This window comes from Rhineura floridana, chromosome 3 (assembly GCF_030035675.1).
Source record: "Rhineura floridana isolate rRhiFlo1 chromosome 3, rRhiFlo1.hap2, whole genome shotgun sequence".
NCBI lineage: Eukaryota > Metazoa > Chordata > Lepidosauria > Squamata > Rhineuridae > Rhineura > Rhineura floridana.
The window spans coordinates 107,596,001-107,623,402 of record NC_084482.1 but is presented as its reverse complement, the minus strand read 5'-3'; the positions used below and the strand labels follow the sequence as shown (position 1 = coordinate 107,623,402).

At 40.2% G+C, this 27,402-nt stretch overlaps 1 protein-coding gene across 1 annotated transcript; it reads right to left on the bottom strand.

The window, feature by feature from the left end:
• Positions 1-1,303: 1,303 nt before the first annotated feature.
• WNT8A (Wnt family member 8A) lies at positions 1,304-8,535 on the bottom strand. The gene is made up of 6 exons (XM_061621929.1): positions 8,371-8,535; positions 8,217-8,250; positions 7,866-8,004; positions 5,443-5,568; positions 4,979-5,121; positions 1,304-2,732 (listed from the first exon to the last, which is right to left on the bottom strand). Exons 1-6 carry the CDS (start codon positions 8,439-8,441, stop codon positions 2,163-2,165), a joined length of 1,083 nt encoding a protein of 360 aa, XP_061477913.1. The 5' UTR covers positions 8,442-8,535; the 3' UTR covers positions 1,304-2,162.
• Between the last annotated feature and the right edge of the window lie 18,867 nt (positions 8,536-27,402).

Sequence of the window (27,402 nt, the reverse complement as noted above, 5' to 3'; positions counted from 1 at the left end):
GTGTCTCCTTTTGCCCTTCCAGGCATGCATGTCATCAGGTTGTTTATAGGAGCCCACAGCAGGGAGCCCACAGATACATTCACAACTGCCTCCAAGGTTTCGCTTATACTCTTTAGTTCAAAGGGTTAATCTTGTTCTTTAGAATAAAGAATGTTGCAACAAGCCCTGATATTTACCACATCAAACACAATTGGAGCTTGCATTGTTTGAAGAACATTAGACAATAGACAAATTAAAGTGACAAGGGAAATTTACTTTTACCAGGCCAATGTTTGCAATCTAGTATTCTGCTCAGTTTATATCCTCAAGAAAAAAAGACCGTTAAAGTCAGTCTCTAGCTTATTTTGTGGGCTGTGATCAAGCCCACAGCAACTCTCTTCTCCCCCTTTTTAAAGGTAGCATAATTGTGTGTATGTATGTGCCCATGGTACAGACACAGACTTTTATCAGCTTTAAAAATAAGTCATTTTATTAAAAAGGGTTTATTGCAAAATAACATCCAAAATAAGCCTCAGCTCTGCTTGTCTCATAACAATATCTTCAAATCAGTACATGTTGATCAGCTACAAAAGAGCACCAAAACCCACACCGTTTCTCCCCAGTACAGAGAATTAAAGTTGCTTAGTTATCTTATACAAATGCCTTTGTAAAAAGTACACTTAAAATGCAGTGGGGATGAAGCATTAATAAATATTGCCCACAAAGCCATTCTTGTGGTCGCAGTGGTGAGGGAAAGTAGGGGAAAATATGGCCTAGTTCTGACTGAGGCCCCATCTGTGCTATAGACCTAAAGTAGTATCATACCACTGTAACTAGTTATGGTTTCCCCAAAATAAATAATAAATAAACTGTAGTGTGTTAAGAGTTGTTAGGAAACCCCTATTACTGTCACAGAGCTACAGTTGTCAGAGTGGTTTAAACAATCCACCTTCCCCGGGAACTCTAAATATACAATGTGGGCAGGGCCTGAGATGGTAAAACTGTGTCTTGGCTGTACCAAGTAGAAGCTCCCATTATTTAACATTTCTCCATACAAAAACACACCCTGCATGCTGAAAGAAGGCTATAAAGAAACTTTTTCTATAATTGTTTTCTATATGAAATTAAATGCTGTTGTGTTTGGTATGGAGAGTCATTCCATCATGTGGGCCTCACGCACACATTCAGTTCAAAGTGGTACAGCCCAGACACATATTTTATCACCTTAGTAAGAACTAGTGAAACTAAATTCTTCTAAATTCTTCAAAAGTGCATATGTTTCACATTTTAAAAAATATATTTACAATCCATGCATATGCAGCATTACAAACAAGCTTCCTCTTTACACTTTGTACAGAATTTGTAAGCCATCCAAATTCTGATTCCCAGAATTCCTGTAAATTTTATAGGATACATTCCAAAATAAAAATAGCTTATGTTGTAAGGATTCAGACAACCAATATTTTCCCGTCAAGTGGTGGTATTTTGGTGGAATTTTAATGGATTTAATGGGGACACTGACTTTGTAAACCAGCCCGGGGCAATGAGGGAAAATTAATTTTACAAATTTAGCTTCAACAACACTGAAATCTGGCCTGCAGACCTTTGCATCTGGTACTTCCAAAAATAAAGGTTTTTCAACCAGAAATACAAAATAAAGTGACAAAAGTGTGTACGTGTGTGTTGGGCTGCTGCTTACAACTAAGGATGAAGCCATGGAAGTCTACAATCTAAGCTTAAAGATCACATTACATTGAAAGAATGGGATATGTGGCTTTCTTATCCTAACAGCCTGTCCCTCAGAAGCAGCAGAAAAAAGTGAAACCCTCAAAATCCAAGGCTACAGTCTGAACCATAGACCCCCATATAAGGACATCTTGTAGGGCAGAATATTTGTCTAAATGGTGTGGAAATAAGGCATCTGGAGTAGAGGTGGTATGAGGTATAAAATTTTATATGGGAGATACTCAGAATGAGTACCTTTTTGGACCAGAATATTGAAGATGTGTCCAGAATAGAATAAAAAGGACTTGGGTGAACATGATCTAGGTATATTAAGCTTTTCTGGATACTCCGATGGGGGGAAAATGCCTGAAATATGGCACTTAGTTAACAAACTTAACAAATGAACCACTCAGAAGACCCTTTGAATCAGTCTGCTGGAAGACAGACATAGGCAGTGGTTAAAGAGTCACTGGTTTCTGTCCCTTGTTCCGCCTCCGGGTGTTATTGGAAGAAGAGCCGTCTCTTCTGGAGCAGTAATGTTTGGTGGCCACTTCTTTGCATTGTTCACATTTCACCGTGCAACACCAGATGAACTTGCAGTTGCAGTTGGTGACAATTTCTGTCTCTCTGGGCTCTGTTTTCAGCCCACACTCCACACAGAGCCTCTTACAGCTCCTCTTTTCCCACTGGGACAGGTTCTTGCCACCCTGCAGGCACTCCCGTCCATCGGTGCCATGGAGGCCCAAGCTCATGTTTCTGATGCAGTAGTTTGGAGAGTCCTCCAAGTAAACAAGATCACTGGCTAGCAAAGCACTGAAGCTCTCGGGGATGGCTCCACGACTGTCTGCACTGTTTGCTGCTCTCATCCTCTTCTTGTCCGTCTCCAGCTTCTGAGCTTGGCGGTATTTGATCTTCAGGTAATTTCCAATTTCTCTAAAATCTGAAAGCTGAAGCCAGCAGGTTTGGATGCTACAGCTCCCGGAGACTCCATGACACTTGCAAGCCTTCTGCATGGTTGCTTTTACAGCCTTGGGTGAGAGACAGGAGAAAAATTAGGAACACCAGAAAATTACAGCACTTCGATTAAACATCATAGAAGACTGTTGAGAAAAGGCAGCTGAACTTAAATTCACTCCTTGAAGGTTGGTAAGAGTTGCCACCTAGCCACATACACAGTTTATGATACAGGATCTGTCCATAACTTTTATTATTACATGTATATCCACCTTTGTTTAAGGAGCTCAAGGTGGCATACATGGTTCTCTTCCTCTCCATTTTATCCTCACAACAGCCCTGTGAAGTAGGTTAGGCTGACAGTGATTAGTCCAAGGGCAAAGCATTTTTTACGTAGTTATGTGTCAAAATGGACCCCCGTCCTAGTTTTTGGACATCCAGTAGACACAAATGAACACTTAAAATTGAATCAATGAACCAAGAACAAATTCAGATTGGATTCTAAACAGATGTTGGGGGGTGGGGGGAGGAGAGAGAAAACCTCCTTTGGAGAAAGGTAAGGCATTGCTCTTTTTTAAAGGTAAAACAAGGCTCTGATTTTAGCCTTCTATTTTAATTTTACCTCTTTAGTCCCTTCACTACCACTCCTCTATATGTGTGTGTGTATTGTATTTTATATATTTTAATTTATTTTAATGTTTTTGTGATCTTTATTGTGTACAATTTTATTATGTATGTGTTCGATTTTATTGTAAGCCGCCCTGAGTGCCCTATTATAGGGTAGAAGGGTAGGATAGAAATATTTTAAATAAATAAATAATAAATATAAATAAATTTTATTACAAAATATAAACATGAAATAACAAACACTTTCTTTTCAGTCTTGTCTAATCCCAGACAAATTCTTCTTAAAGTTCTGGCATTAGAACAGTCAGTGTTTTTAGTTTTTATTGTGTGCTCTGTGGTTAACACCTTCTTTAAGTTACTGCAAAACAAAAATAAAAATAATCCCCAAATATATATTTTTATTAATACCAGAACAGTTGTGTTTTTAACCAACAGTTTAATTCATGTATTTACTGGTGGGTAGGCAGGCTAGTGAGAATTTTGCTAGGCTAGTAACTTATGGAAACGCATTTGCAAGGCTGTTTTCACTCCCTTTTTCAGTCTGAACCATTTTTGCCTTAGTCCAATGCCAGGGCTTATACATGGTAGAGAGGCTTCCATGTGCAAGCCATTTGAATGAAAAAACTGATACCCAGAAATAATTCCTTTAAAAATGCCCTTCCCAAAGGCACTCAGTGAGCTTCACGGCTGGGCGGGGATTTGAATCCAGTCCCTGGTCCTAGTCCAGGTCCAGCACTTTAACCACTATACCACACTGGCTCAACCTGACCTATGTCTCACACTGACATGACCAAGGCTGATATATAAAGTACCTGTATGCCTCACAGACAACATCCTTTCAATTGATGGTGAAAAGGGTACACAGCACACTGTCATTGCCTGTTACCCACAATGGCACTAATTCTTCCCCAGCTTTTCCTTTTCCCTTTTGTGCATTCAGAGATTAAGTCTAAAGTGACACCAAAAATGTGCTTAACATAGCCAATTGTTAAAACCTATGTAATCAATAAACAAAGATTAGATCAGATGGCTTTTTCAAAATTTCACTTGTGTAACACTAATCAAACAGAACTGATTACCCCTTGTATAGAAACATTATCTTGTTTTGAAACAGACTGAGAAGGAGGCATGATGAGACTTGCCCAAGGCTACTCATTGAACCATCAGAGAGCCAGGACTAGAAAACAGATCCTGCTGTCTGGGTCCTAAGGGAGAAGAGGGAACAATTTTGCTCAGTGGCTTAAGGCTCTGGTAGCCGTATGGCTAGTAGCAAAGAAAAGTGTAGGTGTTTTGTAATTTTTAATTTCATTTGTTATTGCTCTCTCCTTCTTGTGTTGTAACTGAATCAAAATGAATCTAATTGAAAGTTTTTTTCCCCAAAAGTAGCAGACTGAAGGCAGTATTTCAAAGCAGTTAGGAGACACCATCCTGTTTAAAACAATCAGTTACACCTAATCTCTATTTCTGAAAAGAAGAGGTAGGTTAAAATAATCATGAATTCTTCCTGAGAGCCTGATAAGGTAAGTCTGCCCTTGTTCAAGTTGAGCAGCCCCAGCCCATAAAGTCAGCGGAGACAGCTCATTCAGAAAAGCACAGCCTGAAGGGGCAATTCTGAGGTCTCTCTTTTCTCTGCCCATATACCCATTCTAAAAGAAATATATTTCAAATTAAGACTACATATTTTCTCACTTACCAGTCTTCCTGCCTCATTATTGTGCAAATTCATTAAAGCTCTGGTATCATGTGCTGTCTCCAAAGCATCCACAAATGTTTTGGAAATTCTTTCACCAAATTCCACATTGTCACTGCATCCTCCCCAAACCCATCCTTTTCCACCTGGAGGGGAGAAAAATAGCAAATTGTTCTGGTCTGAATCTTAGAACAGAGATGGATTTGAGCACAGGGAGATATCACAGAAGAAAAGGAAAGGCAGAGTAGACAAGTTTGGACTGGCAGAAGGGAGAGAGAGAGAACTAAGAAATATATTTTAGTTGTAATTTAGTTTCAGTTGTGCCTCATGCTACTGGGAAGCCAGACTGGCAACCAGAAACAGATAGCGCAGAATGTGTAAATAGCCATTCTGCTGTCTAGAAGCGTGAAGGCTATAATCAACTCAATGGAGAATGATGCCTTTCTCCCACCAGGATTTTGTCTCACCTGCGCGCCCCTTTCTTGAGTTATCACAACCACAGTTTTCAAACTCCCCCATGCTGCAGTTCCTGGTAAGAGTGTACATTACACCAGCTGAGCTAATGGCATGAACAAAAGACGTCTCCTTGGTAGCTGGAAGAAAGGAGGACCTGTCACCATCAGGAGCAAAATAACCACGCCAAACCCTCCACTACATTTCTTCCTTTCTAAACTCCCTAATATAAGTTAATATAGCTCTGCATAAGCCAGCTCATCCCCGAGATGAGGCACTGCAAAAATGTTAGGGAATGTAACAAGGGAGCATAATAAAAAAAAGGCAGAAGATCACAGTACAGATATTTGGGTTTTCTCTTTCGGAACATTAGTAAGATGGGATAAGTTTGAGAGGAAGGACACAAAATATTGACAGTGGATGTGTTGCCAATGTTTTGTCTCATTATAAAAATATGTTGTAGATTCCCCCCCAGTTTCTGATTTTTTAGTTATTTTAAAATGTGCTGAATTATTTACAAAAAAATTTCTGTCAGAGACTGTGCTTTTAACAAAATACACAAAAAACGTCTACAATTGCTTCCCTGATCACATAGTCCTGTATCAATGTCCTACGTCTGGGCTTGGAGTATATAATGACACAGACAGTCCAGATAGGGTCCTTGGTGAAAACACTGGCAGCTGACATTCAAATATCCTGCCAAATTCTCTGTTAATTTGTGAGACTGAGGCTGCAATTCTTATGTAAACTTCACTAGGGAGTAAATCCTTTGGGGACTTGCTTCCAAGTATAGAGTTTACATGCTTCCAAGTATGCATGCTTAATGTTTATCTGTTTGTCCATCTTCTACTTCTGGTCTCTAGATCCCTTTTACAAATCCACTGCAACACAAGCATTAATATATAATATTTAGCAGTAAGCATTAGATCAGATTTTATTTTCCTGCACAAGATGTGGATGGTGTATTACTAGCAATGGAGTATCATGGAATATATACATATCAACAAATGATCATTTAACAGAAAAACAAAAGAAGTCCATGACTGTAGCATCCCACCCCAACTATTTGGTTAGTAATACTGTCTTGCTTTAGGGCGAGAGCTTACAATGTTGGCATGCCTTGTTTTGAATGGTAAGTAGAAAGTACTATTTAAAAAGTTCTTGGGGAAGGAAACAGCTAGTGCCAATATTTATTTATTGTGCACATTTATATACCATTTTATAAGCTTTTAGCTTATAGCTATTGAACTGGTGTACCATACGAAACGATAAAATACAAAATATACAGACTCAATGAACTAAAAACAATTTCTAAAATTGCACAGCTAACATTCTATAAAATGAGTGAGTCACACTTCAGGGAAAGCCTTCGTAAACAAAAACATGTTTAGTAGCCACCTAAATATCAAGATGCTAGGCACTTGTCTAATTTCTGTTGGCAACCGATTCTAAAGGGCTGGAGCTGCAACATTAAATGCCCAGCATGTGGTACTCTGAGCAGTTCATGTATTACAGTTGAAGCTGCAATCCTATTCCTACTTCTCAGAAGCACATCCCATGGAACTTAACGGAACTTAATTATTTATTTTATTTACATTTATAAAATTATTTGTATACCACCCTCCCACAAGACATCAGAGTGGTGTACAACAACATAAAAACTTGCATTGGATTTCACTGAAAGGGATGTTCTTTATTTTATTTATTATGCTCTTATTATTCTGGAGATTGCATAGCTTTGCTTGTATTTTGTAAGGTATTTTGAAGGTTTTTTGAAATGAAATAAACAGAACAAAAGGTTATATTTTTAAATAAATAAATACAGTCCTTGGATGAAAACAGTAGTTAATGAGGGGGGGCTACAGGGGGTCAAGGCTATCTGGAGATAACACCCTGTGATCTGGAAGCACTTCCCCTGTTCCCTAGTGTGTGGCAGTTCCTTTTATTTTCCCAGTGGTGAAGGAAATGAGTGCCAGCTTGGTGTGTAGAGGCTACAATATCAGTCAAGGGCTAGGGAAACCTTACTTCAAATCCCTCCTCATCCTTGAAGCTCACTAGGTAACCTTTGGCCAGTTACTATCTTTCAGTCCAACCTACCTCACAGGGTTATTGTTCTGAAGATAAAAGGGGACTAGGAGAACTTTGTGTGCCACCATGAGTCCCTTAGTGGAAGGACAGGTTGATAAATAATGATTTTTTTTAGAAAAATGCCCTCTGAATCAATTGAAGAGTTTTTTCATTGGTTCCTCTCTCCACAGATTCCAAAATCAAGCCCAGACATTGGAAATTGAAGCCTGGGCACAATCCTGATGAGGCCCTGACACAAGTTAAGCCTTGGGTGTAGGTTGCATGTATCGCTTCCACATTTCCTCATTAGAAGTTGCTCATCGTAGAACCCAAATGGTCAATAGGAAAGGACATGTTGAAATCCACTTACCACTTCTACGTTTATTGTGAGTGGAGAGCTGCAGTGTGCTTTCAGGACAATTCCAGCGTTCCCAGGCAAACTGGTGCTTGCATTCTTCAATCCCACGTAGGGCACCGGCAGCAACACTGGACGAGTATGTCAGATATGCCTTGAATAGACCAAAATAAGAAAATAAAATAAAAAGTATTTATTTTATCTCAAACCATCAAAAAAAAAACCCTTGAAACAGCCCATTTATATATAGTTCCTTGCATTCTGCACAAGAAGTCGTAGCTTCATAAGTGAATCTGTGGATGTAATTTAAAGCAGGCTATGCTGAAAGCTGTTTAAACTCACAATATTGAAAAGGGGGGGAAATACCTGGGTTCCTGTCATCAGAAAGTTGTTGACTGACCTGAAGGAAAAGAAAAAACAAAAAAACAATAAAATACCATACTGAACATAATTTTAAGGCCATCACATTTAAGGTGTGTGTGTGGGAACCACCTAGTGATAATGAGTCTTGAGTTCCTACCATGCGGATATGTTGAAAATTGCACTGTATATCCCAAGAATGGTAAGGATGGCAAAGATGTCCCTCTTCATGATGACTCTGTGTTCCACTAGCTGACCTAAAAGCTTCTCCCACACACACACATCCCATAGGTTTTTTCTAGATTTGAGGGGGGGGGAACACAGTTCTGTTCCTTCTTTTTCTATGCCAAATAATCCAGAATAAGGAAAGTTACAGCAACCCAAATCTCCAGTTACTTATAACCTGAACTCCTGAAGGGCGTTCATTTGCTGACCAATGATAAAAGAGCTTCTGATCCAATGCTTGACAAGATAGCGAAAGGAACCGCCTGATGGTGCACTTCAAAAGGCAGGGAGGCAGTGGCCATCTGAATCTCTGTAGTGATCCTGATGAAGGGCAAACTTGCCTAACAATAGAGAACTTTTAATTCAATTAAGGGAGCTCTTTGACTTTAGCAGAGGTGCACTTGCTTTCTCCTTTAAAGCAAACAAACACACACACCCTCCCTTAGTCAAGGTCTCTCACCACTTCAGCTCTCCTGCTGTTCTCCAACAATCAGGTTCTCTTTCTTTCACCCCACTTTTTTTTAACTGTCTGGAAAAAAATGGGTACACTATTTGACAATTAAAAACTGTTCATTCCAATTAAGGCCCAATAGGCATTGTTTGTGGGAAGCTACTCCAGAGTTAGTGTGCTGTAGATTTAGCCACAGCCTTTAAATTTCAGCTGGAACGAAACAAAACAAGCAGCCACATCTTCACTCAATGCTTTAGGAAGTTTATTTTTTTTTATTTATTACATTTATATCCCATCTTTTGTCCAAGGAGCTCAAGGTGGCATACAGAAATAGTTCTCCTCCTCCCAATTTTATCCTCACAACAACCTTGTGAGGTAGGTTAGGCTGAGAGACAGTGACTGGCCCAAGGTCACCCAGCGAGCTTCATGGCTGAGTGGGGATTTGAACCCTGGTCTCCCAGGATCTCTGGCAATCCTAGTTTTACCTGATTAATTTCTGCTTGGCATGCAGTCCTTGGATTCCTTTCAGGAAAAAAAAAGTGGGCAGTTGTAAGGATTGCAGCAAAAGTACCCCCTCCCCATTCAGTAACTAACTAGGCTTTCTTAAGTGAGCAGCATAGAGACCCAGGCAGTCAAAAAATCTTCCCTTGCACACAAACATCTAAAGCAAAAGAAAATAAGAAATCATCGGTTGACTTTTCTCCAGCATATTCAAAAAGAAATGGTTTATTCTGCTCATCGTGCAACAGATTAGTCTTCAAAGTGTTACAGGACACTGTATTCTGCGCCTATGGAAGGCTGTGACTGGGGGCACCATTTGGCACTGGTGGGGGGGGGAAGTGCAAGTCTACACAAAGCAAATACCCTTTGTTCAGTGGAGCTTACTCCTAAGTAGATGTGTACAGGGTTGCAGCATTAGTTTATTCTGTAAAGGCTATTTATGTAAAGCTTAAGGCTATCTGCTTTTCTGGGTATTTTGCAGGATAAATCCCTTTTTGGGGGGTCACTATGGTAGTATTCTATTGATAGCTCAGTAATTAATTAGCCCAGTATGGAAATGGAAATGGACTGCCTTCAAGTTAATCCTGACTTATGGGGATCCTATGAATAGGGTTTTCATGGTAAGTAGTATTCAGAGGTAGTTTACTATTGCCTCTGAGGTTGAGAGTCAGTGACTGGCCCAAAGTCACCCAGTGAGCTTCATGGCTGTGTGGGGATTCGAACCCTGGTCTACCGGTCATAGTCCAACACTCTGACCACTACACCGCACAGGCTGTCTTAGCCCAGTATAACCATGATAAAGTTCATCTCTGTCCTTAAGATTATTTCAGACACTATTTGATGCCTGAATTTAATTGTCTAGCCTCGGCCCTGCTTGATGGGAGATTTCTAGGTATCCCTTTTAACAATCGAATCTGTCCCTGCAAAGCTGATGCGATCGAAACTCTTTATCATGTTATTTTCAATTGCGTATTATATGAGGAACGTACTAAGCTTATTACCCCAATAATTAATAAATTTCCCCATAAATCAGATAAATATTTACTTGCTTTCCTACTATATGGTTCTATTAAAGATATAACCTTACCGGTAGCTAAATTCATTTTTATCGCCCAACAAATTCGTAGAGGTTGTTCTTCTACTGTTCTTTCGGATGATTAGAAGTATTTCCTATCGTATTGTAATGCATTTGGTAATTGTTCTATATTTTAACCTTTGATCTCCCATGTATATTTGTTTTAACATGTGTATCATTTCCTTTTCCGTATTTGGGTCTATGACCGTAATAAAGTGGATTTGATTTGATTGATTTGATTTGACACTATTTGATGCCAAAAACCACCCTATATTTAAGGTTGATACTGGGCAATATTAATTCATTCATTTAAATTTACTTATTTATTTTAAATAAATAACATTTTCTTTCCCCCATTTATTTTCTTAATAAACCTATGAGGCAGAAGACTATTATTCCAATTTTACAGATGAGAAAATGAGACAGGATGATTTGTCAGAGATCACCTATTAAGCTAATTACAGCTGGGACTGGAACCCAGGACTAACACCACTTGGCTGAACTCCTAAAATAACTTACTCCATAATAACCTAATTGACCTCCATTAAATAACTCCAGAAAAAGTGGTGTATCTGCAATTAAACTTGCTTCCAAGGGGACTCTCTGTAAAAAAGATACAACTGTAGTTAAAGAGAAGAGACTACTTCTCATAATGTGTAGATCATAAAATGGCTTATTCCTTGCCTATAAAACACAGTAACAGTGAAACATTTAACCATTTTGGTAGCCAGCCCAGTTCCATATCACAGCAGACGCTGCATGGCCAGGGCAGGCCCAAGGTCCCTTCCATGTGAAATACAATTTCCCCTTGACTCCGAGTTTATTAGCAAGCAATAGAGGGAACTTATCATCCCCCAAGATCATGTGAAAGGGAAACCTGGAGCCAGTCTGGCAAAGCTGCAAACAAACATTTGCAACCAGAGGATTAAAATGGTGGGTTAGTGAGAATGTAATGAATGCAAAATACCTCTTAATGACCACAGAGCTTTCACAAAGTGAATTTATTCCTGCAGGGAAGACAAAACTCTGCCCAGAGTCACTCTCTTAATCATTAACATCCTGGGAAGATAGCACTCCTTCCAGAGAGCCAGGGAAAAGACCTCTGTTTACAATAAAGAGCTTGATGGGATCATGACTGAGAACCCGAAAAAAGTTTTCATGTAGAAGTCATGATTTAGTTCCTTCTAAACAAATTTTTGTGTCTGTGTCTGAAATCTTGATATTATCTATCTTATATAGGCTATATCTGAGTTCATTAATGAGATTTTGCCCCAAACAATTTTCTAATCAGTAGTACTTGAATAATTGTGTCAGAAATTAATCACTGCAAATGTATTTCAAAATATGTATTTCTGTTAAGACTTAAGACTTTGGGCATAGGAAGCTTCCCAACACTATGTCAAACCCATTGGTTCATCTGTCTTAGTATCGTCTACTACTGATTGGCAACCACTTTCTATAGTTTCAGAGGTAAGATAAGTCTTTCCCAGCTCTACCTGGAGATACCAGCGACTGAATCTTGAACCTGCATGCAAAGCATGTGTTCTATCACTAAGTTATATATGTCCTTACCCCCACCTTTGGGTGTGTGTGAGAGGGGGACCAAATAAAAACCAAGTAGCTGTGGTTTCTAATATTTGAAATCTATATGGTGGAGATCATTGTGTGCTCTGAACTAATAAAGATATTTTGCTTTGCAAGTCTATGAGCTCCCAGTAGAAGTCTGCACATACAGTTAAGCATGTGTGGTCTATTTACTTCAAAGTTTTCCATGAGACTTCAAAGTTTCCCAGACTATTTTTTCTTGTCTAAAATATATATAGTAGTCCCACATCCATGCCATGCACAGTTTCATTAGCAATTATTAAATCACTGTGTGTGTATTATGTGCCTTCAAGTCAATTACAACTTATGGCGATTCTATGAAGCAGTGACCTCCAATAGCATTTGTTGAGATCTTGTATGTTCAGGTCTGTGGCTTCCTTTATGGAATTATTTATTTATTTAATTAATTTTTATCCTGCCCCTCCCAGCAGGAGCCCAGGGCGGCAATCAAAGCAGTAAAACACTTTAAAACATCATAAAAACAGATCCTAAAACACATTAAAACAAAACAGCATTAAAAACATTTTTTTAAAAAACAACTTTAAAAAAGGGTTAAAACATTATTAAAAAACATATTAAACAATTCTGACACAGATGCAGACTGGGATAGGTCTCAACTTAAAAGGCTTGTTGAAAGAGGAATCAATCCATCTCGTGTACACTGGTGTTTTCCATGGCAAACACATCAACATGTCCTTAATGACATGTTGTGGGACCATGGCCCAATCATTTGCTACCAGGTATGTGTTCACACAGGTGTTTAATAGTGCCACGCTGATGTCATTGGTGTCATCAGGTCAGAATGTTGCAGGAGAATTCTAGGATCTCACTCAGCAAAATGAGTAATAAGCGGTCCAAATGTAGACCACATTTTGAAGTAACCATTTAACTATTTAAAGAAGAGGAGGGTGTGGTGGCAGTCTAGGACCATTAAATCTAAAGACTAAAATTACCTAACTGTACCACTGTCTGTTGTTCACATGTCATGGGTTTATTGTGGGAAACATTGCTGTACTCAGGGCAAATGTAATTGTCCTGCTAGAGCAGAGATGGGAACCTGTGGACCTCAAGATGTTGACGGACCCCAACTTCCATCAGCCCCAATCAGCATGGCCAAAGTGGCACATATTCTTCAATTCTGTGTAAGAGCAAGGACTCAGGGGTCCTCTGAAGTCACATGATGAAGCTTCGTGTAATTTCACTGAAGCTAAGCATGTTTGGGTCTGATCAATGGCTCGATGGGTGACTACCAGGGTATACCAGGTATGCTGCCTTGAGTTCCATTATTGAAGCAAGACAGGATATAAATGTCATAAATAAATAAATTAACTGAAGACTAGCCTTGCAGACATTCCTTTTAGCCTGAAGCCAGGTAGGTTTTGTGGTCAGCCTTAATTGGAATTGAAAACCCATTGATATTGATTGCAGAGACTTTCAGTGGAATGTAGCTGACTCCTCTGATAAAAATGCTAACTGTTTTTGGTGAGTTAATCTAGTTGCAATCTAGGCTTTTCACAGCCCTCCGGTGATGAAGTAATTAGCACCAATGGGAAGCCAGGGAGGGGGAGGGTTTTTTGGTTTTGGTAGCAAAGAGAGTTGCTACATTTCATTCTGGTAATCCTGCTCTGCTGTTAGAGGACAGGGAGAAACACTTTGAGGAAAATGGTGAACTAAAATGGCAACAGGATTATAAGGTTGCTTCTTTAGGGGAGCAATCCTAAATCTTGCTCTGCACTCCTGGATGTGGTTTGGATTAGGCAGAATCGTCCACAGCAGAAGTGCCAGTTGCACATGCTGAAGGTGTGGGCCTGCCAGCAGTAGCTGGTGCAAGACCAGGAAATGGGGTATTTGGGGAGCATGGCGGGGCTGGTTTAGGATCTGCTAGATCCTAAGGTGGCCCATTGCCAAGCGAGGGGCCTGGGCAGGGAAGGGGGAAACTGATATGCTATAATGTTCTCAAATTGCCTATTAAAACATTTATCAGCTCAGATCACAGTGGGTCTCTCCTTATCACATAGCAGAGGAGCAATGGCTATGTTCTGTACCAAGGAACAGTGCAACACGTTGTTTACAGACCCCACGTCTGCGCTGAAAAGAAGTGAACTGTGGACCTTGTAATCACAGGAACTTCTGAAAAACATACAATATAATTTTGTTTAGAAATTGTAATGGCTTTTTAAAGAAGTATCTGACTTATATATCATTTTCTTTACCTAGTTCAAACACTACATAACTTGGGTCCTGATTATCTCAGGAAACATTTCCTCACAGTATGAGCCTCTCTAGCACTTACAGTCTTCTGATGGGGTCCTCTTCTGGATTCCATCATATAGGGTGAATAAACTTGTCTTCATCAGGAACTGGGCCTTTGCTGTTGTGTCCCCAACACTATGGAGCTGCCTTCCAAGAAGGTTTTTGTGCTGCCTCTTCCCTGCTGTTTTTTTTTCCAGGCAAACAAAAGCCTATTTATTTCAACTGGCCTGCAAAAATTGAAAATGACTGTTGTATCCTATGTTTTAAGGCTTTTTCTTTTTTTTCTGGTTTAAATGAAATACTGTTTTATTGTTATCATGTTTTAAATTTGCAAACTGCCGTGATATATTTTATGAACTCTGATACATGTCTTTAATTTTATTTTTAATTATTAATGTATCTTACTCACTTTAGGGTTTTGCAAGTCAGGTCTTTGACACTTACGACCACTTCTCATGACTGGCTAGTGCAACAGCATCTTCTGCTAGCTTCTGATTGTGGTATTCAGCAGAATGCATGACACTGCATCGTGCCCACAAAATTCTGTGCAGACTGGCAGTTTACACACACACCTCTCTCGGGATGAATTGTGAGCAGCAGTTACCATGCTTGTGGCAGATTGTGAAAAACAGCCTTATAAGTATGTTCACTGGGAAGGAAGTTCCATTCAAGTATTTTACCTCCAAGTAAATGTGTTTATGCACAGGAAGCAATACCTTTTGATACAAAGATATGTCTCTCTCTATGGCATACTGATAGCACAACAGGATCTACTGAACGCAGCCTATTGACTAGGGCAAGAGTGGGGAACCTGTGGTCTTCCAAATGATGCTGGACTGCAGCATCATTGGCCATGCTGGCTAGGGGGGACTGGGGTGTGTGTGGAGCACAACATCATACGGTTTCCCATCCCTAGACTAGGGCAATAATGGTATTGTTCTAGTCAAATGAAGACTCCATGCCCAACAACATCTGTGGGGATGCATGTTCCCCACCCCTGCTTTACAGTCTCCAAAAATACAACAAAAGCACCTGCTGCTACTGTGTTTTTATTTCCTTAACTGTGGTCCTGAGTTTGGCTGATGCTAGTAAAAAAGGTAAAGGCATAAAAACAATTCCTGAAAGTGAACATGCAGCTTGAAGATTTTATGTAGCAGAACTAGACAAAATCTAAGATTATAAAAAAGAGTCATGCTGGATCAGAGCAAGAACCCAAAATTCTGTTTCCAACGGTGGCCAGCCCGGATCCTGGAATGCAGGACACAGAGGCAACATCCCTGTTTGTTCTCAGAATATGGCATTCTGAGTTATCATGGCTAATACCTTTTGATAGAGTTGCTTCTGTGAGTTCCTCATCCCCTTCTAAAGCCGTTTCATAATTGTATTTTAATGGTTTTATTGGTATTGTAAGCCAGTGTTGTTATCAGATGGCACATAAATACTGTTAACTGACTACATTAATAAATGAATGAAGCCAGTAGCCATCACCTGGGCAATGAATTCTATGTGTGGTGCATTCCACATTATCGATCAATCGATCAATCTAATCTATCTATGCTCACTTTTACCCAAAGTCCATAGAAGGTGGTGACACTGCAGCTAGCCATGAGAAATCAGAGTCTTTCAAGGTTTACTCAGAAGTAAGTCCCAATGATTCCAATGGGATGTACTCCCAGGTAAGCTTGTACAAGATTGCAGCCTCAGTCTGGCAGAGATATAGGGATATAGTTGGCAAAAACGTAATTGTATTACAATTGTTCCATTATTTAGCACCCTATTATAGGCCAGTCATATGGTACCAATGTGTGAAAAGTGGAAAGGAACATTTGAAAAATAAATATAGCAAGTGACATCTTCAAAAAAATCTGACCTTTCCTTCCTTGCCTGGCATCAGATCCTGCATTGTAAAATTTCACAATAACAATAATAACAACAATAATAACAATAATAATAAACACCAGCAGGATAATTAGCAAGATTCACCCGTTCTATAACAAGGCCTGCTTTTATTGTGTTCATCTGCATTGCTCTCCATGGGAAGCCAGAGTACATCCCATATGTGATGCCATATACTTTATTTGTATACAAAGACTCATAACTGGGAAGGGGGTATCTTGGATGACTCATTTCCTAGTGCTGTTTGTTTTCAGCTTAACCACTTGTAATGACACATAACTGGAGCAGACCATCTTATGACATTTAGGAGCAATGTGTGCTCTTCCCATTTAAAGGTGCTTATGCTACAATACCATACTTCTAACCTGGAAAAAAATCCAGTGAGCTCAGTGGGACTTACCTCTGGGTGGTAATATAGGATTGCACTATAATTATCTCTACTTTCAGCACAACCATTTTAACATTATCTGTTGATTTTCACTTGTAAAATATAATTTTATTGACAAGGTATTATTTTATAGATCCTGACCCTGAGGAAGACCACTATCTTGAAACATGTTAGAATATCTAATTTTACACAAAGAGTGATTACCTGCTCTTTTTTTCTCTTTGCTGTAATCTAAACATGGCTCTTTGGCACAATTAAATATTTTGTTCTTAGTGAGTATGGTGGTTGTTTTTTTTTAAATAAACTTATGGCTGAGAGATTCCCACTGGGTGTTTATAGATGAAATTGCTTTGCTGAATTGAACATTTGAACACAACTGGTTAGCATATAGTTTCATGGATGGAATCCCTCCAGAAATCTAGTCTCAGAGGATCATCTAAGACAGGGGCAGGGAGCCTTTGGCCCTCCACATGTTGTTGGACTTCAGCACCCATCAGCCCCAGCCAGCATGGTCAATGGTCAGGGACGATGGGAGTTGTAGTCCAACAACGTTGGAGGGCCACAGGCTCCCCACCCCTGATCTGGCAGCAGGGTATATAGATGAGCATTTCACATGAAATGTTTTCACTTGTATACACCCTTCAGAATATCTCCAAGGATCAAACTTCAAATTCAAAACATTATGACAAAAGGATTTTTCAGGAGGCTGGACTTCAAGTCTGACAAATCTTTAGTTGCACATAATACTTTTAATGCAATCACTCCCAAGATATTATCCTTTGATTAATTTTACTGGCACTAGGATATACAGCTTCCAGATGACTCCAAGTGCTCCCAGATATTGGGATTTTTGAATCAGTGCTGATTCCCATGCTGCTCTCTTGCAGTCCAAACAGCAGACCTGAGACTGTCAGAGTCACTGCAGATAGCACAATGGTCTAAAACAGCAGATGCAGTTCAAGACTACAATACTAGTTAAGGTGCCTTTTTCTCTCCAATCCCAGCATCATACTACAGTACAGCGTTAAATCAAATACAGTTGCTGTCTAGATGCATAGTGTGGGAGAATACTGGTGCTGCTGGCAAAGCCAATAGGAAAAAAACAGATTCCTAAAATAACTACTATACCCTTCCAAATAAGTATCCTTTAAAACCACCATACATCTGATGCAAAAATGAAATTGACCATGTTTTTCTCCACAATTATTTACTGTATTTGTACAATGAAATGTCTAATTCTTTGACATGAGTAACACAGGACTTGTCTTTGTCCTGGCTGTCTTAGGGGATAATATACGCTGTCCCTGAAGATGTATTCTATAGAAATGTTATCTACAGGAATCTGCAGCTTTGGGCTGAACTTTGTGAGATGGACTGAAGCTTTGTGATAAGATGTATCTAGTGTGCAAACTGAATTATGTTAAACATTCATCATCCTAAGGCACGTGATGGGTGGTAGTCTATAGCCTAAGGCCAGATAGCCATCAGCCTAGGTAGGACATTGCTAATGTTAAGCCCAATAACACCCTTGTTCCAATAAGGTGAAGGATATCCCTTTCAATGACAAAATAAAAATCTGACAGGCATCTCTTCTATGCTTTTCCCAACTGAAACTATTTTTTGCACTTCTTTCTTTCATATATATATATTGGCTCTACACTCCAAAGCTGCTCATACTCTTCATTCCGTTTACTTTCCCTTCTCCGTACAAAGGAAAAATGAACATCCTCTATTTTCCCTTGATAGTTGCAATAAGCAGATAAGTGGCCTCCTTGATCAAATCTGCCCACATTCCTCTGCAGTGCTGCTACCCCAGCAACATTTGGGTGAAATTCCAGGGGAAAGTCACTTGCCCCATCTTTACCAAATTTCCTCTACAGAAGCTGTTCCACAAGTTGGGAGATGGCATATCCATGGCATTATATATGCATGAAAATTTGGACATCATAACTGATTTATAAAAATTGCTCTCTATTGATCTTGTTCAACTGTTAATACTAGATGAGTGGCTCTGCAATGTAATAGTGAAAACAATTATTATTTGGTGTATATCCCCTAACTGTATATCAACAAGAAAAAAATATTCATATTGATTTTTATTTCAAATATTGTTTATTTTATTTCTTGTATTTGATTGTATCACAACTGAATTCTATGGAATCACAATTGCTGCAATAGGCAGAAAAATAATTAAGTAGTCCACCAAGACTTTTAGCCATTTTCAAGTGGTCTGTGGGGGGAAAAGTTTGCTCTACAGCAGCAGTGGCTAACCAGGAGCCCAGGGTCTAATGAGACCCCCAGTGATTTTTTTCAGATTATCTCAAAACCCCACCAATGTAGGCAGTGGCAAAAAGGAAAAAAATTAAAGGCAGACACAGCCCAGCTTCCTGATGAGCCATACAAATTGCCACCTGTCCCATTCATCAATCTGATGAACAAGGAGAAGATTATTTGCATTACCATGGTGGAGCTATACTTGGTGGACAGGTTTAAACCTGTCCACATAGGCCCAGCACCAGCATGTGGCCAAGTTGGACCCTGGCCGAGGCCTCCTGCAGCCCAGAGGGGCTCCTCCTTATGATGGGAGGATGAAGCTCCCATTTGCCATCCATGTCAGCATTGGGTTGTGGGACTCAGCGACCCAGTGCTGCCATGGATAGCAAAGTGGGAGCTTGAAGGAGCTCCAAGGGACCCCCACCCCCAATACAGGCAGCAGGAGGCTTAAATAAGCCCACCCACCCCACCTTCATGTCAGTGTTCATGCCCCCAGGCTGCATGTGCATGTCTGCCATCACCCAAAATGGTAGTGGGGGAGTCCCTAAGAGGTTGATGTGCCTGCTGCCATCTTGGGTGATGGCAGGTGTGCGTGCACAGCATGCACACTGATGTTTTGACGTGACAGGTAGGTAGGGTGGGCTGACCGGCTTAGGTCCCAAACCGCCTCTATCGGGTGGGTGGGTGGGTGTGTCAGTACAGCGCTGAGGGCCTGGTGAAGAGCCCAGTCGTGCCTGGCGCCGGCCCTGCCTCCACCCAGACTAGCCCTCTGAAGGTGATGCCAACTGCACCCTTCCCAGGCACCAGATTGATTATTTGATGAGTGGGGAAGGGGCAATAACACAATTCCCCGCCACATCTTAGGTGATCTGCATAGATCATCTGAGGAATGATAGTTGTGTACTGTGTGTGTCTCATTTTGTGTGTGTGAGGGAGAGAGGCACGTGAGAATGTGCGGGGCAGCTATACCCACCACTGACATACAGCCTCTGGAGGGTTGGCCAATGGAGAATGTGGCCCTTGGGCCAATACAGCTTACCTCCCCCTTCTCTACAGTTATCTTAATAACTTTATATCTTGGCTAAAATGGGGGGGAACCCTGTTTGCTCTTTGGGCCTTTTCTGAAGGAGGAGGTGAGAGTGTAGCTCAGTACCGTCTATCCTGCCTGGCAGTGTGGCTCCGGGGTTTTCGGCTGGAATCTTTCTCAGCCATACCTGGAGATTGAACATGGGACTTCTGCATGTCCTATAACAACATCTGAGTCCAGCGTGGATTTTTCACATTCCGCAATGTTAAATTGAAAATATCCTCCATACCATTCTGATGCTTCCCATAAGCTCATTTCAGAACAAAACCTTACAAAACTTATAGTCCTGAACTCAGAAGCGTTGCTTAACAACCCTCTCAATTTTCATGGCGATACACAAAACAGTCAGAGAGAACAGAGAGTTCAAAGTCTAAAAAGAGAGAGAAAAAACCCCAGAGCCCTTTTGGACTTTCCCCCCTGAGAGTTCTCATAATCTGTTGAAATTCATTAAAAATCAGCCATGTTCACAGAGTACCTGTAATCCTATGACTGACCTTGCCCCATACTCTGACCCTCATCTTCTGCAGTTTAAAAGTTAAAAAAATGCCTGGCTGATTTTTAATTAATTTAAGAAATTTTGGCTGGAAGCCAATGATAAGCCCAGGAATGCTCAGTAAGAACCAACTGTCAGTGTTCTAAAAGCCTCACAGCAGCTTGTCTTGGCTAATCAAGGGGCCACACCCACACCAGACTTTAATTTCACTTGAGACAGTCATGGCTTCCCTCAGAGAATCCTGGGAAGTGTAGTTTGTGAAGGATGCTGAGAGGAGACTCCTGTTCCACTGACAGAGCTCCAGTGGCCAGACTGGTTTAACCGTCAGCCACTCTGATTGAAGGTCTGTGAGGGGAACAGGGTGTCTCCTAGCAACTCTCAGCACCCTTCACTAACTACACTTACCAGGATTCTTTGAGAGAAGCCATGACTGCCCAAAGTGAACTAAAGGCCTGGTGTGGATGTGGCCAGGGACAGCTTTGCTTTAAATTTGGGTGGGAGGCTACATCTGCCTACTGCAGAATAAAAAGGTGAGGGAAACGCCAAAAAGCAATGATACTGTTCACAATGTTTTCCTTTTGGAAAGGAAAGGGTTTTTCCCTCTGCCCAGTGCCCACCCACCCAATCTCCTCCCCTCCCCCTCCCCCTCCCCTCCCCCGGGTCAGAGGCACATGTTACCAAATTCTTCCAAGCTACACAACAAGTGGATTGGACTGTGAAAGACCAACCCAAATTGTGTTTGCATTTTGACAAATTTGTAGGGCAGTCCAATATCTCAGAGAGGAGGTCAGGTCTCCTGCTCCCCTGGTGCATTTACTATAGCTGCACAATTTCCCTGCTTTTTAAAGTTTGATAGAAATATCTGTGGGCTATAGGTACATTCTTAAACCGCAAGGTTTTTTGCCTATTAGTGAATATTCTCCTAATTTTAGAAGAGCCTTAATTTATGGATGGTTTGAGGGGAAAGTTATAAAAGCAAGTTGATATTATCTCCTTAAAATTAACAAGGTTTCCATTTTAATTTTTATTTTTTTTAAAGTATATCCACTAGAGCAAAATTTCAAAAGTGAAATGGTCTGTTATTTTTTACCACCCATTTACCTTCATCTGTTATATCATGCAGAAAGCTGTGACTAGAGAACCCAGTAATGATTTGAAACGAATGCTGATGAAAGTTAAAGAGGAAAGCACAAAAGCAGGACTACAGCTGAACATCCAAGAAGACTAAAGTAATGACAACAGAAGATTTATGTAACTTTAAAGTTGACAATGAGGACATTGAACTTGTCAAGGATTGTCAATACCTTGCCATAGTCATTAACCAAAATGGAGACGATAGTAGAAGGCTAGGACTGGAGAGAGCAGCTATGAGAGAACTAGAAAAGGTCCTCAAATGCAAAGATGTATCACTGAACACTAAAGTCAGGATAATTCAGACCACGGTATTCCCGATCTCTATGTATGGATGTGAAAGTTGGACAATGAAAAAAGCAGATAAGAGAAAAATTAACTCATTTGAAATGTGGTGTTGGAGGAGAGCTTTGTGCATACCATGGACTGCGAAAAAGACAAATAATTGGGTGTTAGGACAAATTAAACCAAAACTATAGTTAGAAGCTAACATGATGAACTTACAAGATCTGAACAGGGTGGTTCACGACAGATGCTATTGGAGGTTGCTGATTCATACAGTCGCCGTAAGTTGTAATTGACTTGAAGGCACATAACAACAACAGAGAACCAGAAGAAAAATCCATCCCAGTCCTTTTGCATCTCTTTGTAGCATGGCTTTGCTTGACCATCACTGCAACTTGTGTGTGTGTGGGGGTAAGTAACCCATGAAACAGTATGATGACAGGTGGGATCCACTACTCCCATTTCATGTATCAGAGCAGATGTGGAACTAATTTGGGGTCTTGCTTTCCTTGACTTGGCATGATTGCACCCCAACTTTGGAACTTTCTCCCTCGAGAATCATGGATGGCTTTCCATTGTCTAGTCAAGACCTATCTTTTTTTCCCCAGGTTTTTGGAGGAGTTCTCTAGCTTCCTTTGAGATTTTTAGTTTGCTCTGTTGTGTATTTATACTATATGATCTGATTTTAATTGTATTTTGTGTTAATTTGTATTTCTCTCCCTATTGGAAAGTGCTTTTTGGGACCCTTGGTTAAAAGCAGTCTAAAAATTTTATGCATAAACTAAAATAAATAAAGGTTTGAACTGAACCTACCTTCGTAGTACCAGAGCAAAAATAAACATGCTCCACAAACCTGTATGTGTGCTCAGAAGCAAGTCCCACTGTGTTCACTTACTCCTGTGTAAATGTGCATAGGACTGCAGCCTTAGCAGAACAACACTGACATGTCTTATAACAATGGTTCACAAACTTTCCCTCCTATGGACTGCTTGAAAATTACTGAGGGTCTTGACAGACTGCATCATTAATATTATTTTTTTTGCCTGCTGTACCATTTGTAATACACTGTGCTAGATGCTATATGATTTTTAATTGTATTTTTAGACATGTCGCATACCACCTCAATGAATCGCACGGACCACAGTTTGGGAACCCCAGTCATATAAAATGTATTTGTTAGAGTGCTTCTCTGCCAAACTCAATTTTCATGTCTAGAAGCCTCAATTGTGACAACTTATAAGAGGAATGCTACTATTACTGTAAGTATGTGTGATTATTGGTAGTTGGATGTGCTTTTCAGCATGGTGGTAGCTTTATATTTAATAATGTTTGCTTAGAAAAGAGAACATAAGTGCCACGACTCACTCAATACTATGCTAAAAATGTGTTGCATAAATCCAGGAAAGTGTGGTTGTGGAACATAGGAAGCTATCTTATACCATGTCAGACCATTGAACAATCCAGCTCAGTACTGTGAACAGTGACTGGTAGTGTCTCCCCAAAGTTACATAGGGGCCTTTCCCAGCGCTACTTGGAGTTGCCAGGGATTGAATCTGGAGCCTTCTGCATACAAGCAGTTGCTCTGAACTATGTGTAGATGATAATCTCTGCTGTTGCAACTCAGTCAGAGTAATTAAGAACCCTGGAGTTCCATATCCACATGTTGAAAAACATGTTAGGCCAAAGAAGTTATGTGATTTATTTTAGTATGAATTGTTTTACAAAGAATACTATTTAATTTTTTAAAAACTGGATTCTACTTTCTTGATTCAATACAGGTTTTATTTTTGATGAATGGTCATGGTCTGCCAAGCCAGGAGTATTCCCCCACCTATTAACAGAATCCAATACTCACTCTAGGTTTAGAATTTATTTTCCCTATTTTTAGTTTCTAAAAGACCTTTCAGAAACATCTCCTATGATGATAACAAACCACCCCCTAGTGGAACAATGTCATACTACATTGCCTCCCCCGCCTTTGTGGCTAAGCCATTAAAATGGACGGACAATTTTAGAAAATCTGTTGTGTTATGCAGGATACTGAGATAATGGAAACTTGTATATGTATTTCTAAGGCAATGTCACATATACTTTTATAGCAGGGACCATTTATGCTTTAGAATGGAAAAAATCTAAAAAGTGAATTGTAGGTACATAGGAACATAAGAAAAGCTGGGTCAGACCAAAGCCTCTTCTAGTCCAGTATTCTTTTCTCAAAGTGGTCAACCAGATACCATTAGGAAGCCTGCAAGCAGGACATGAGCATAATAGCAGTCTCCTGCTTGTGATCCCCAGCAACTGGGATTCATACTGCCTCTGATATTGGAGGTAGTATTTTTTCTTTCATTAATTCATTCATTCGTACTGCCTCCAATACAGGAGGCTATATATATATAGCCAACATGACTTCTAGCCATTGATAGCCTTATTATTCTAATAAGCTTTTTAAAAAGTTGGTGGTCATCACATCTTGTGACAATGAATTCCGTAAGTTAATTATGGGCTGTGTGAAGAAGTACTTCCTTTTGTGAATATCCCACCATTCAGCTTCATTGAATGACCCTAGGTTCTAAGAGTAGAGATAATCAGAAAGTATCAGACGATAGTTTTTCATTTCCCATTTAACAAAAGAATAATAAAATATGAATTATGTTTAGCTTCTGTGATAATTTATCAGAAAGTAAAATCACCTGGTTCATAGTTAAGTATGAATCTGACTATGTGGGAGATAGAAACAAGCATATAAATAGAGGTGATCCAGTGGACACAGTGTACTTAGACTTTCAAAAAGCTTTCAGCAAGGTACCTCACCAAAGATGATTGAGTAAGCTTAGCAGTCACAGAATAAGAGGAGAGGTCCTTTTGTGGATCAGTTATCGGTTAAGCAGCAGGAAACAGAGAGTAGGAATAAATTGACAGTTCTCCCAGTGGAGGGCTGTAGAAAATGGAGTCCCCCGAGGATTGGAATTGGGACCAGTGCTTTTTAACTTGTTCACAAATGGTCTAAAGTGAGGTAAAGTGAACAGTGAGGTGGTCAAGTTTGCTGAGATACTAAATTGTTCAGGGTTGTTAAAAACAAAAACGGATTTCAAAGAGCTCTGAAAGGACCTCTCCAAACTGAGTGAATGGGTGGGAAAATGGCAAATGAAATTCAATGTAAACAAGTATTAAGTTATGCATATTGGATCAAAAAATCTTAATTTCACATATATGATCATGGGGTCTGAACTGGTGATGACTGACCAGAAATGAGACTGTGGGTTCATAGTGGATAGCGCAAAGAAGATTTTGACCCAGTATGTGGCAGCTATGAAAAAGGCAAATTCCATGCTAGGGATCATTAGGACAGGTACTGAAAATAAAACTGCTGATGCCTTCCTGGGCTCCTTCTAGGAGGAAGGGAGAGAGAGAAATGTAATAAAATAATAAATAAATAATGCAGTTGTATAAATCTATGGTGCGGCCGCATTTGGAATACTGTGTACAGTTCTGGTCACCTCACCTCAAAAAAGATATTGTAGAGTTGGCGCAATCCAACTTGCATAGTAGCATAGTGGCAAATTCAGAAGTGCAGGGTCCCTTCATGTTAGTCACAGCTACATACCCTTCTCCCTTTTTTGCTGTGGGGTTGAGAATGGGATCCTTGTTAATGCCTTTTCCCACAACAGACACTCCTAGAAGCCAATAAGCAGGAAATAGGAGTGTTAGCTACTGAGAAGAGTCTTCTCAGTAGCTGACTCACCTCCTTTCACTCTGTTTGGCTCTAATCAGCAAGAAAAATAAGGAAGCATGTTAGAAGACTCTTCTCAGTGGCTAACTCACTCCCCTATCATGCTGATTGGCTTGTAGCATGCTCAAGATACAGGGACCCTGCTCCTAAAAAAGTAAAAGGTCTAAGATCCCCTGAGGCCCTGGATGACTATACCCCTGAACTCGCATTTACACCAGGCTGAGAGGAGTTGGGTGCAGTTGATGTCCAGCTGAGCTCGCTGTGTCCCTGCTCAGCTGGGGCTCAGCTGGGACTCAGCCAGCGCAGATGAAACCAGCATAAGAGAAGCTAGAGCAAGCCTCCCAAAAAGGGGCATTCTGTGGGCATGTCGGAGTAGGGGCTGAGATGATCGGACTTAGGCCACACCCAACTCTTGTTTGGAGTGCTCCTGCAGGTTCCAACTCAGGCAAAAGTTACACTGGGGAAAAGCTTGGTCTAAGAAAATAAATACAATAGAAGTCAATGGAGAGGACTTACTCCCAGGTAGGGGTATTTGTGAGTGCAGGATTTTACTTTCTGGCCCCTGCGTGCAGCTCCTAGCTAGTTGGTGTTTAGCCAACCCAGAGGCTCCTGAACAGCAATTGGATGTGGCAGGACTTTACACCAGCTTCTCTTGTGCCAGCTGCATTTACACTGGTTTCCCCTGAATTGGATTGCTCTATAAATAAACTGAAAGCCAGTGTGGTGTAGTGGTTAAGGTGCTGGACTGCGATCTGGTAGACCAGGGTTTGAATCCCCACACAGCCATGAAGCTCACTGGGTGACCTTGGGCCAATCACTGCCTCTCAGCCTCAGAGGAAGGCAATGGTAACCCCCCTCTGAATACCGCTTACCATGAAAACCCTATTCATAGGGTCACCATAAGTCAGAATCAACTTAAAGGCAGTCCATTTCCATTTTTTTTCATAAATAAACTAACCTTAATTCATTTTTCTTTTTATGATCACTTGCTACAGTATGTGTGACATATCTATCACTTCCAATTTCCAAAGGTGAAACTTTTTTGGGAATATAAACATACCTCTACACAGTCAAATTCATATTTAACTGTGGCCCAAAAGTTATAAACTTTTTCTGAGAGCTTATGCTTTTGGGATCTGCAAAACTCTTTTTGTATCAGCATCTTTCAATAGAAAATAAAGATAAAAGTGGTTTATTGTGAGATTCTACAGATACTTATGAAAAAAATTTTCTATTGGCAGAAAACAAAAGTATACCTTTTTGGCAAATTTTCAGATGTATATTGGACACAGGATTGTAATCTCTTTGGGGAATTTATAAAAAAATGGATTTGACTGATTTCAGAGCATTTGCTGAACAAGATTCCTGGTGCACCAAGAAAGCAAAAAAAGGAGAGCCAAATCATCTAATAGCAAAGTTTAAAAACGTAGAACTGAAAACCCCATAGCAGGAGATGAGATGTTAGCCATATCTTCTGGTCCAACTTCAGGGTGTGTTTTTGCTTTGCTTTTCCTGTTCAATGGCTGCCAAGAAAACAAGAGAAAAACCATTTGTCAACATCTGACACTGGTACAGCACCTTGTTTTTTATAAGCACTTATAAAAAATAATCTTATTTTCTAATTATTAGCATTAGTTTGTCAAAACAAATGTAGCTGAAGTGTCATGTGCCTGCCATTCTCAATCAGCTGTCATTCATAATTTCCTACTCTCTACTGAACCACATGTTACTGCTAGCCCACTATAGATTGCTCTGGGACTAGCACAGGGAATCTCTGTAAATTTGGAGAAAACAGAAT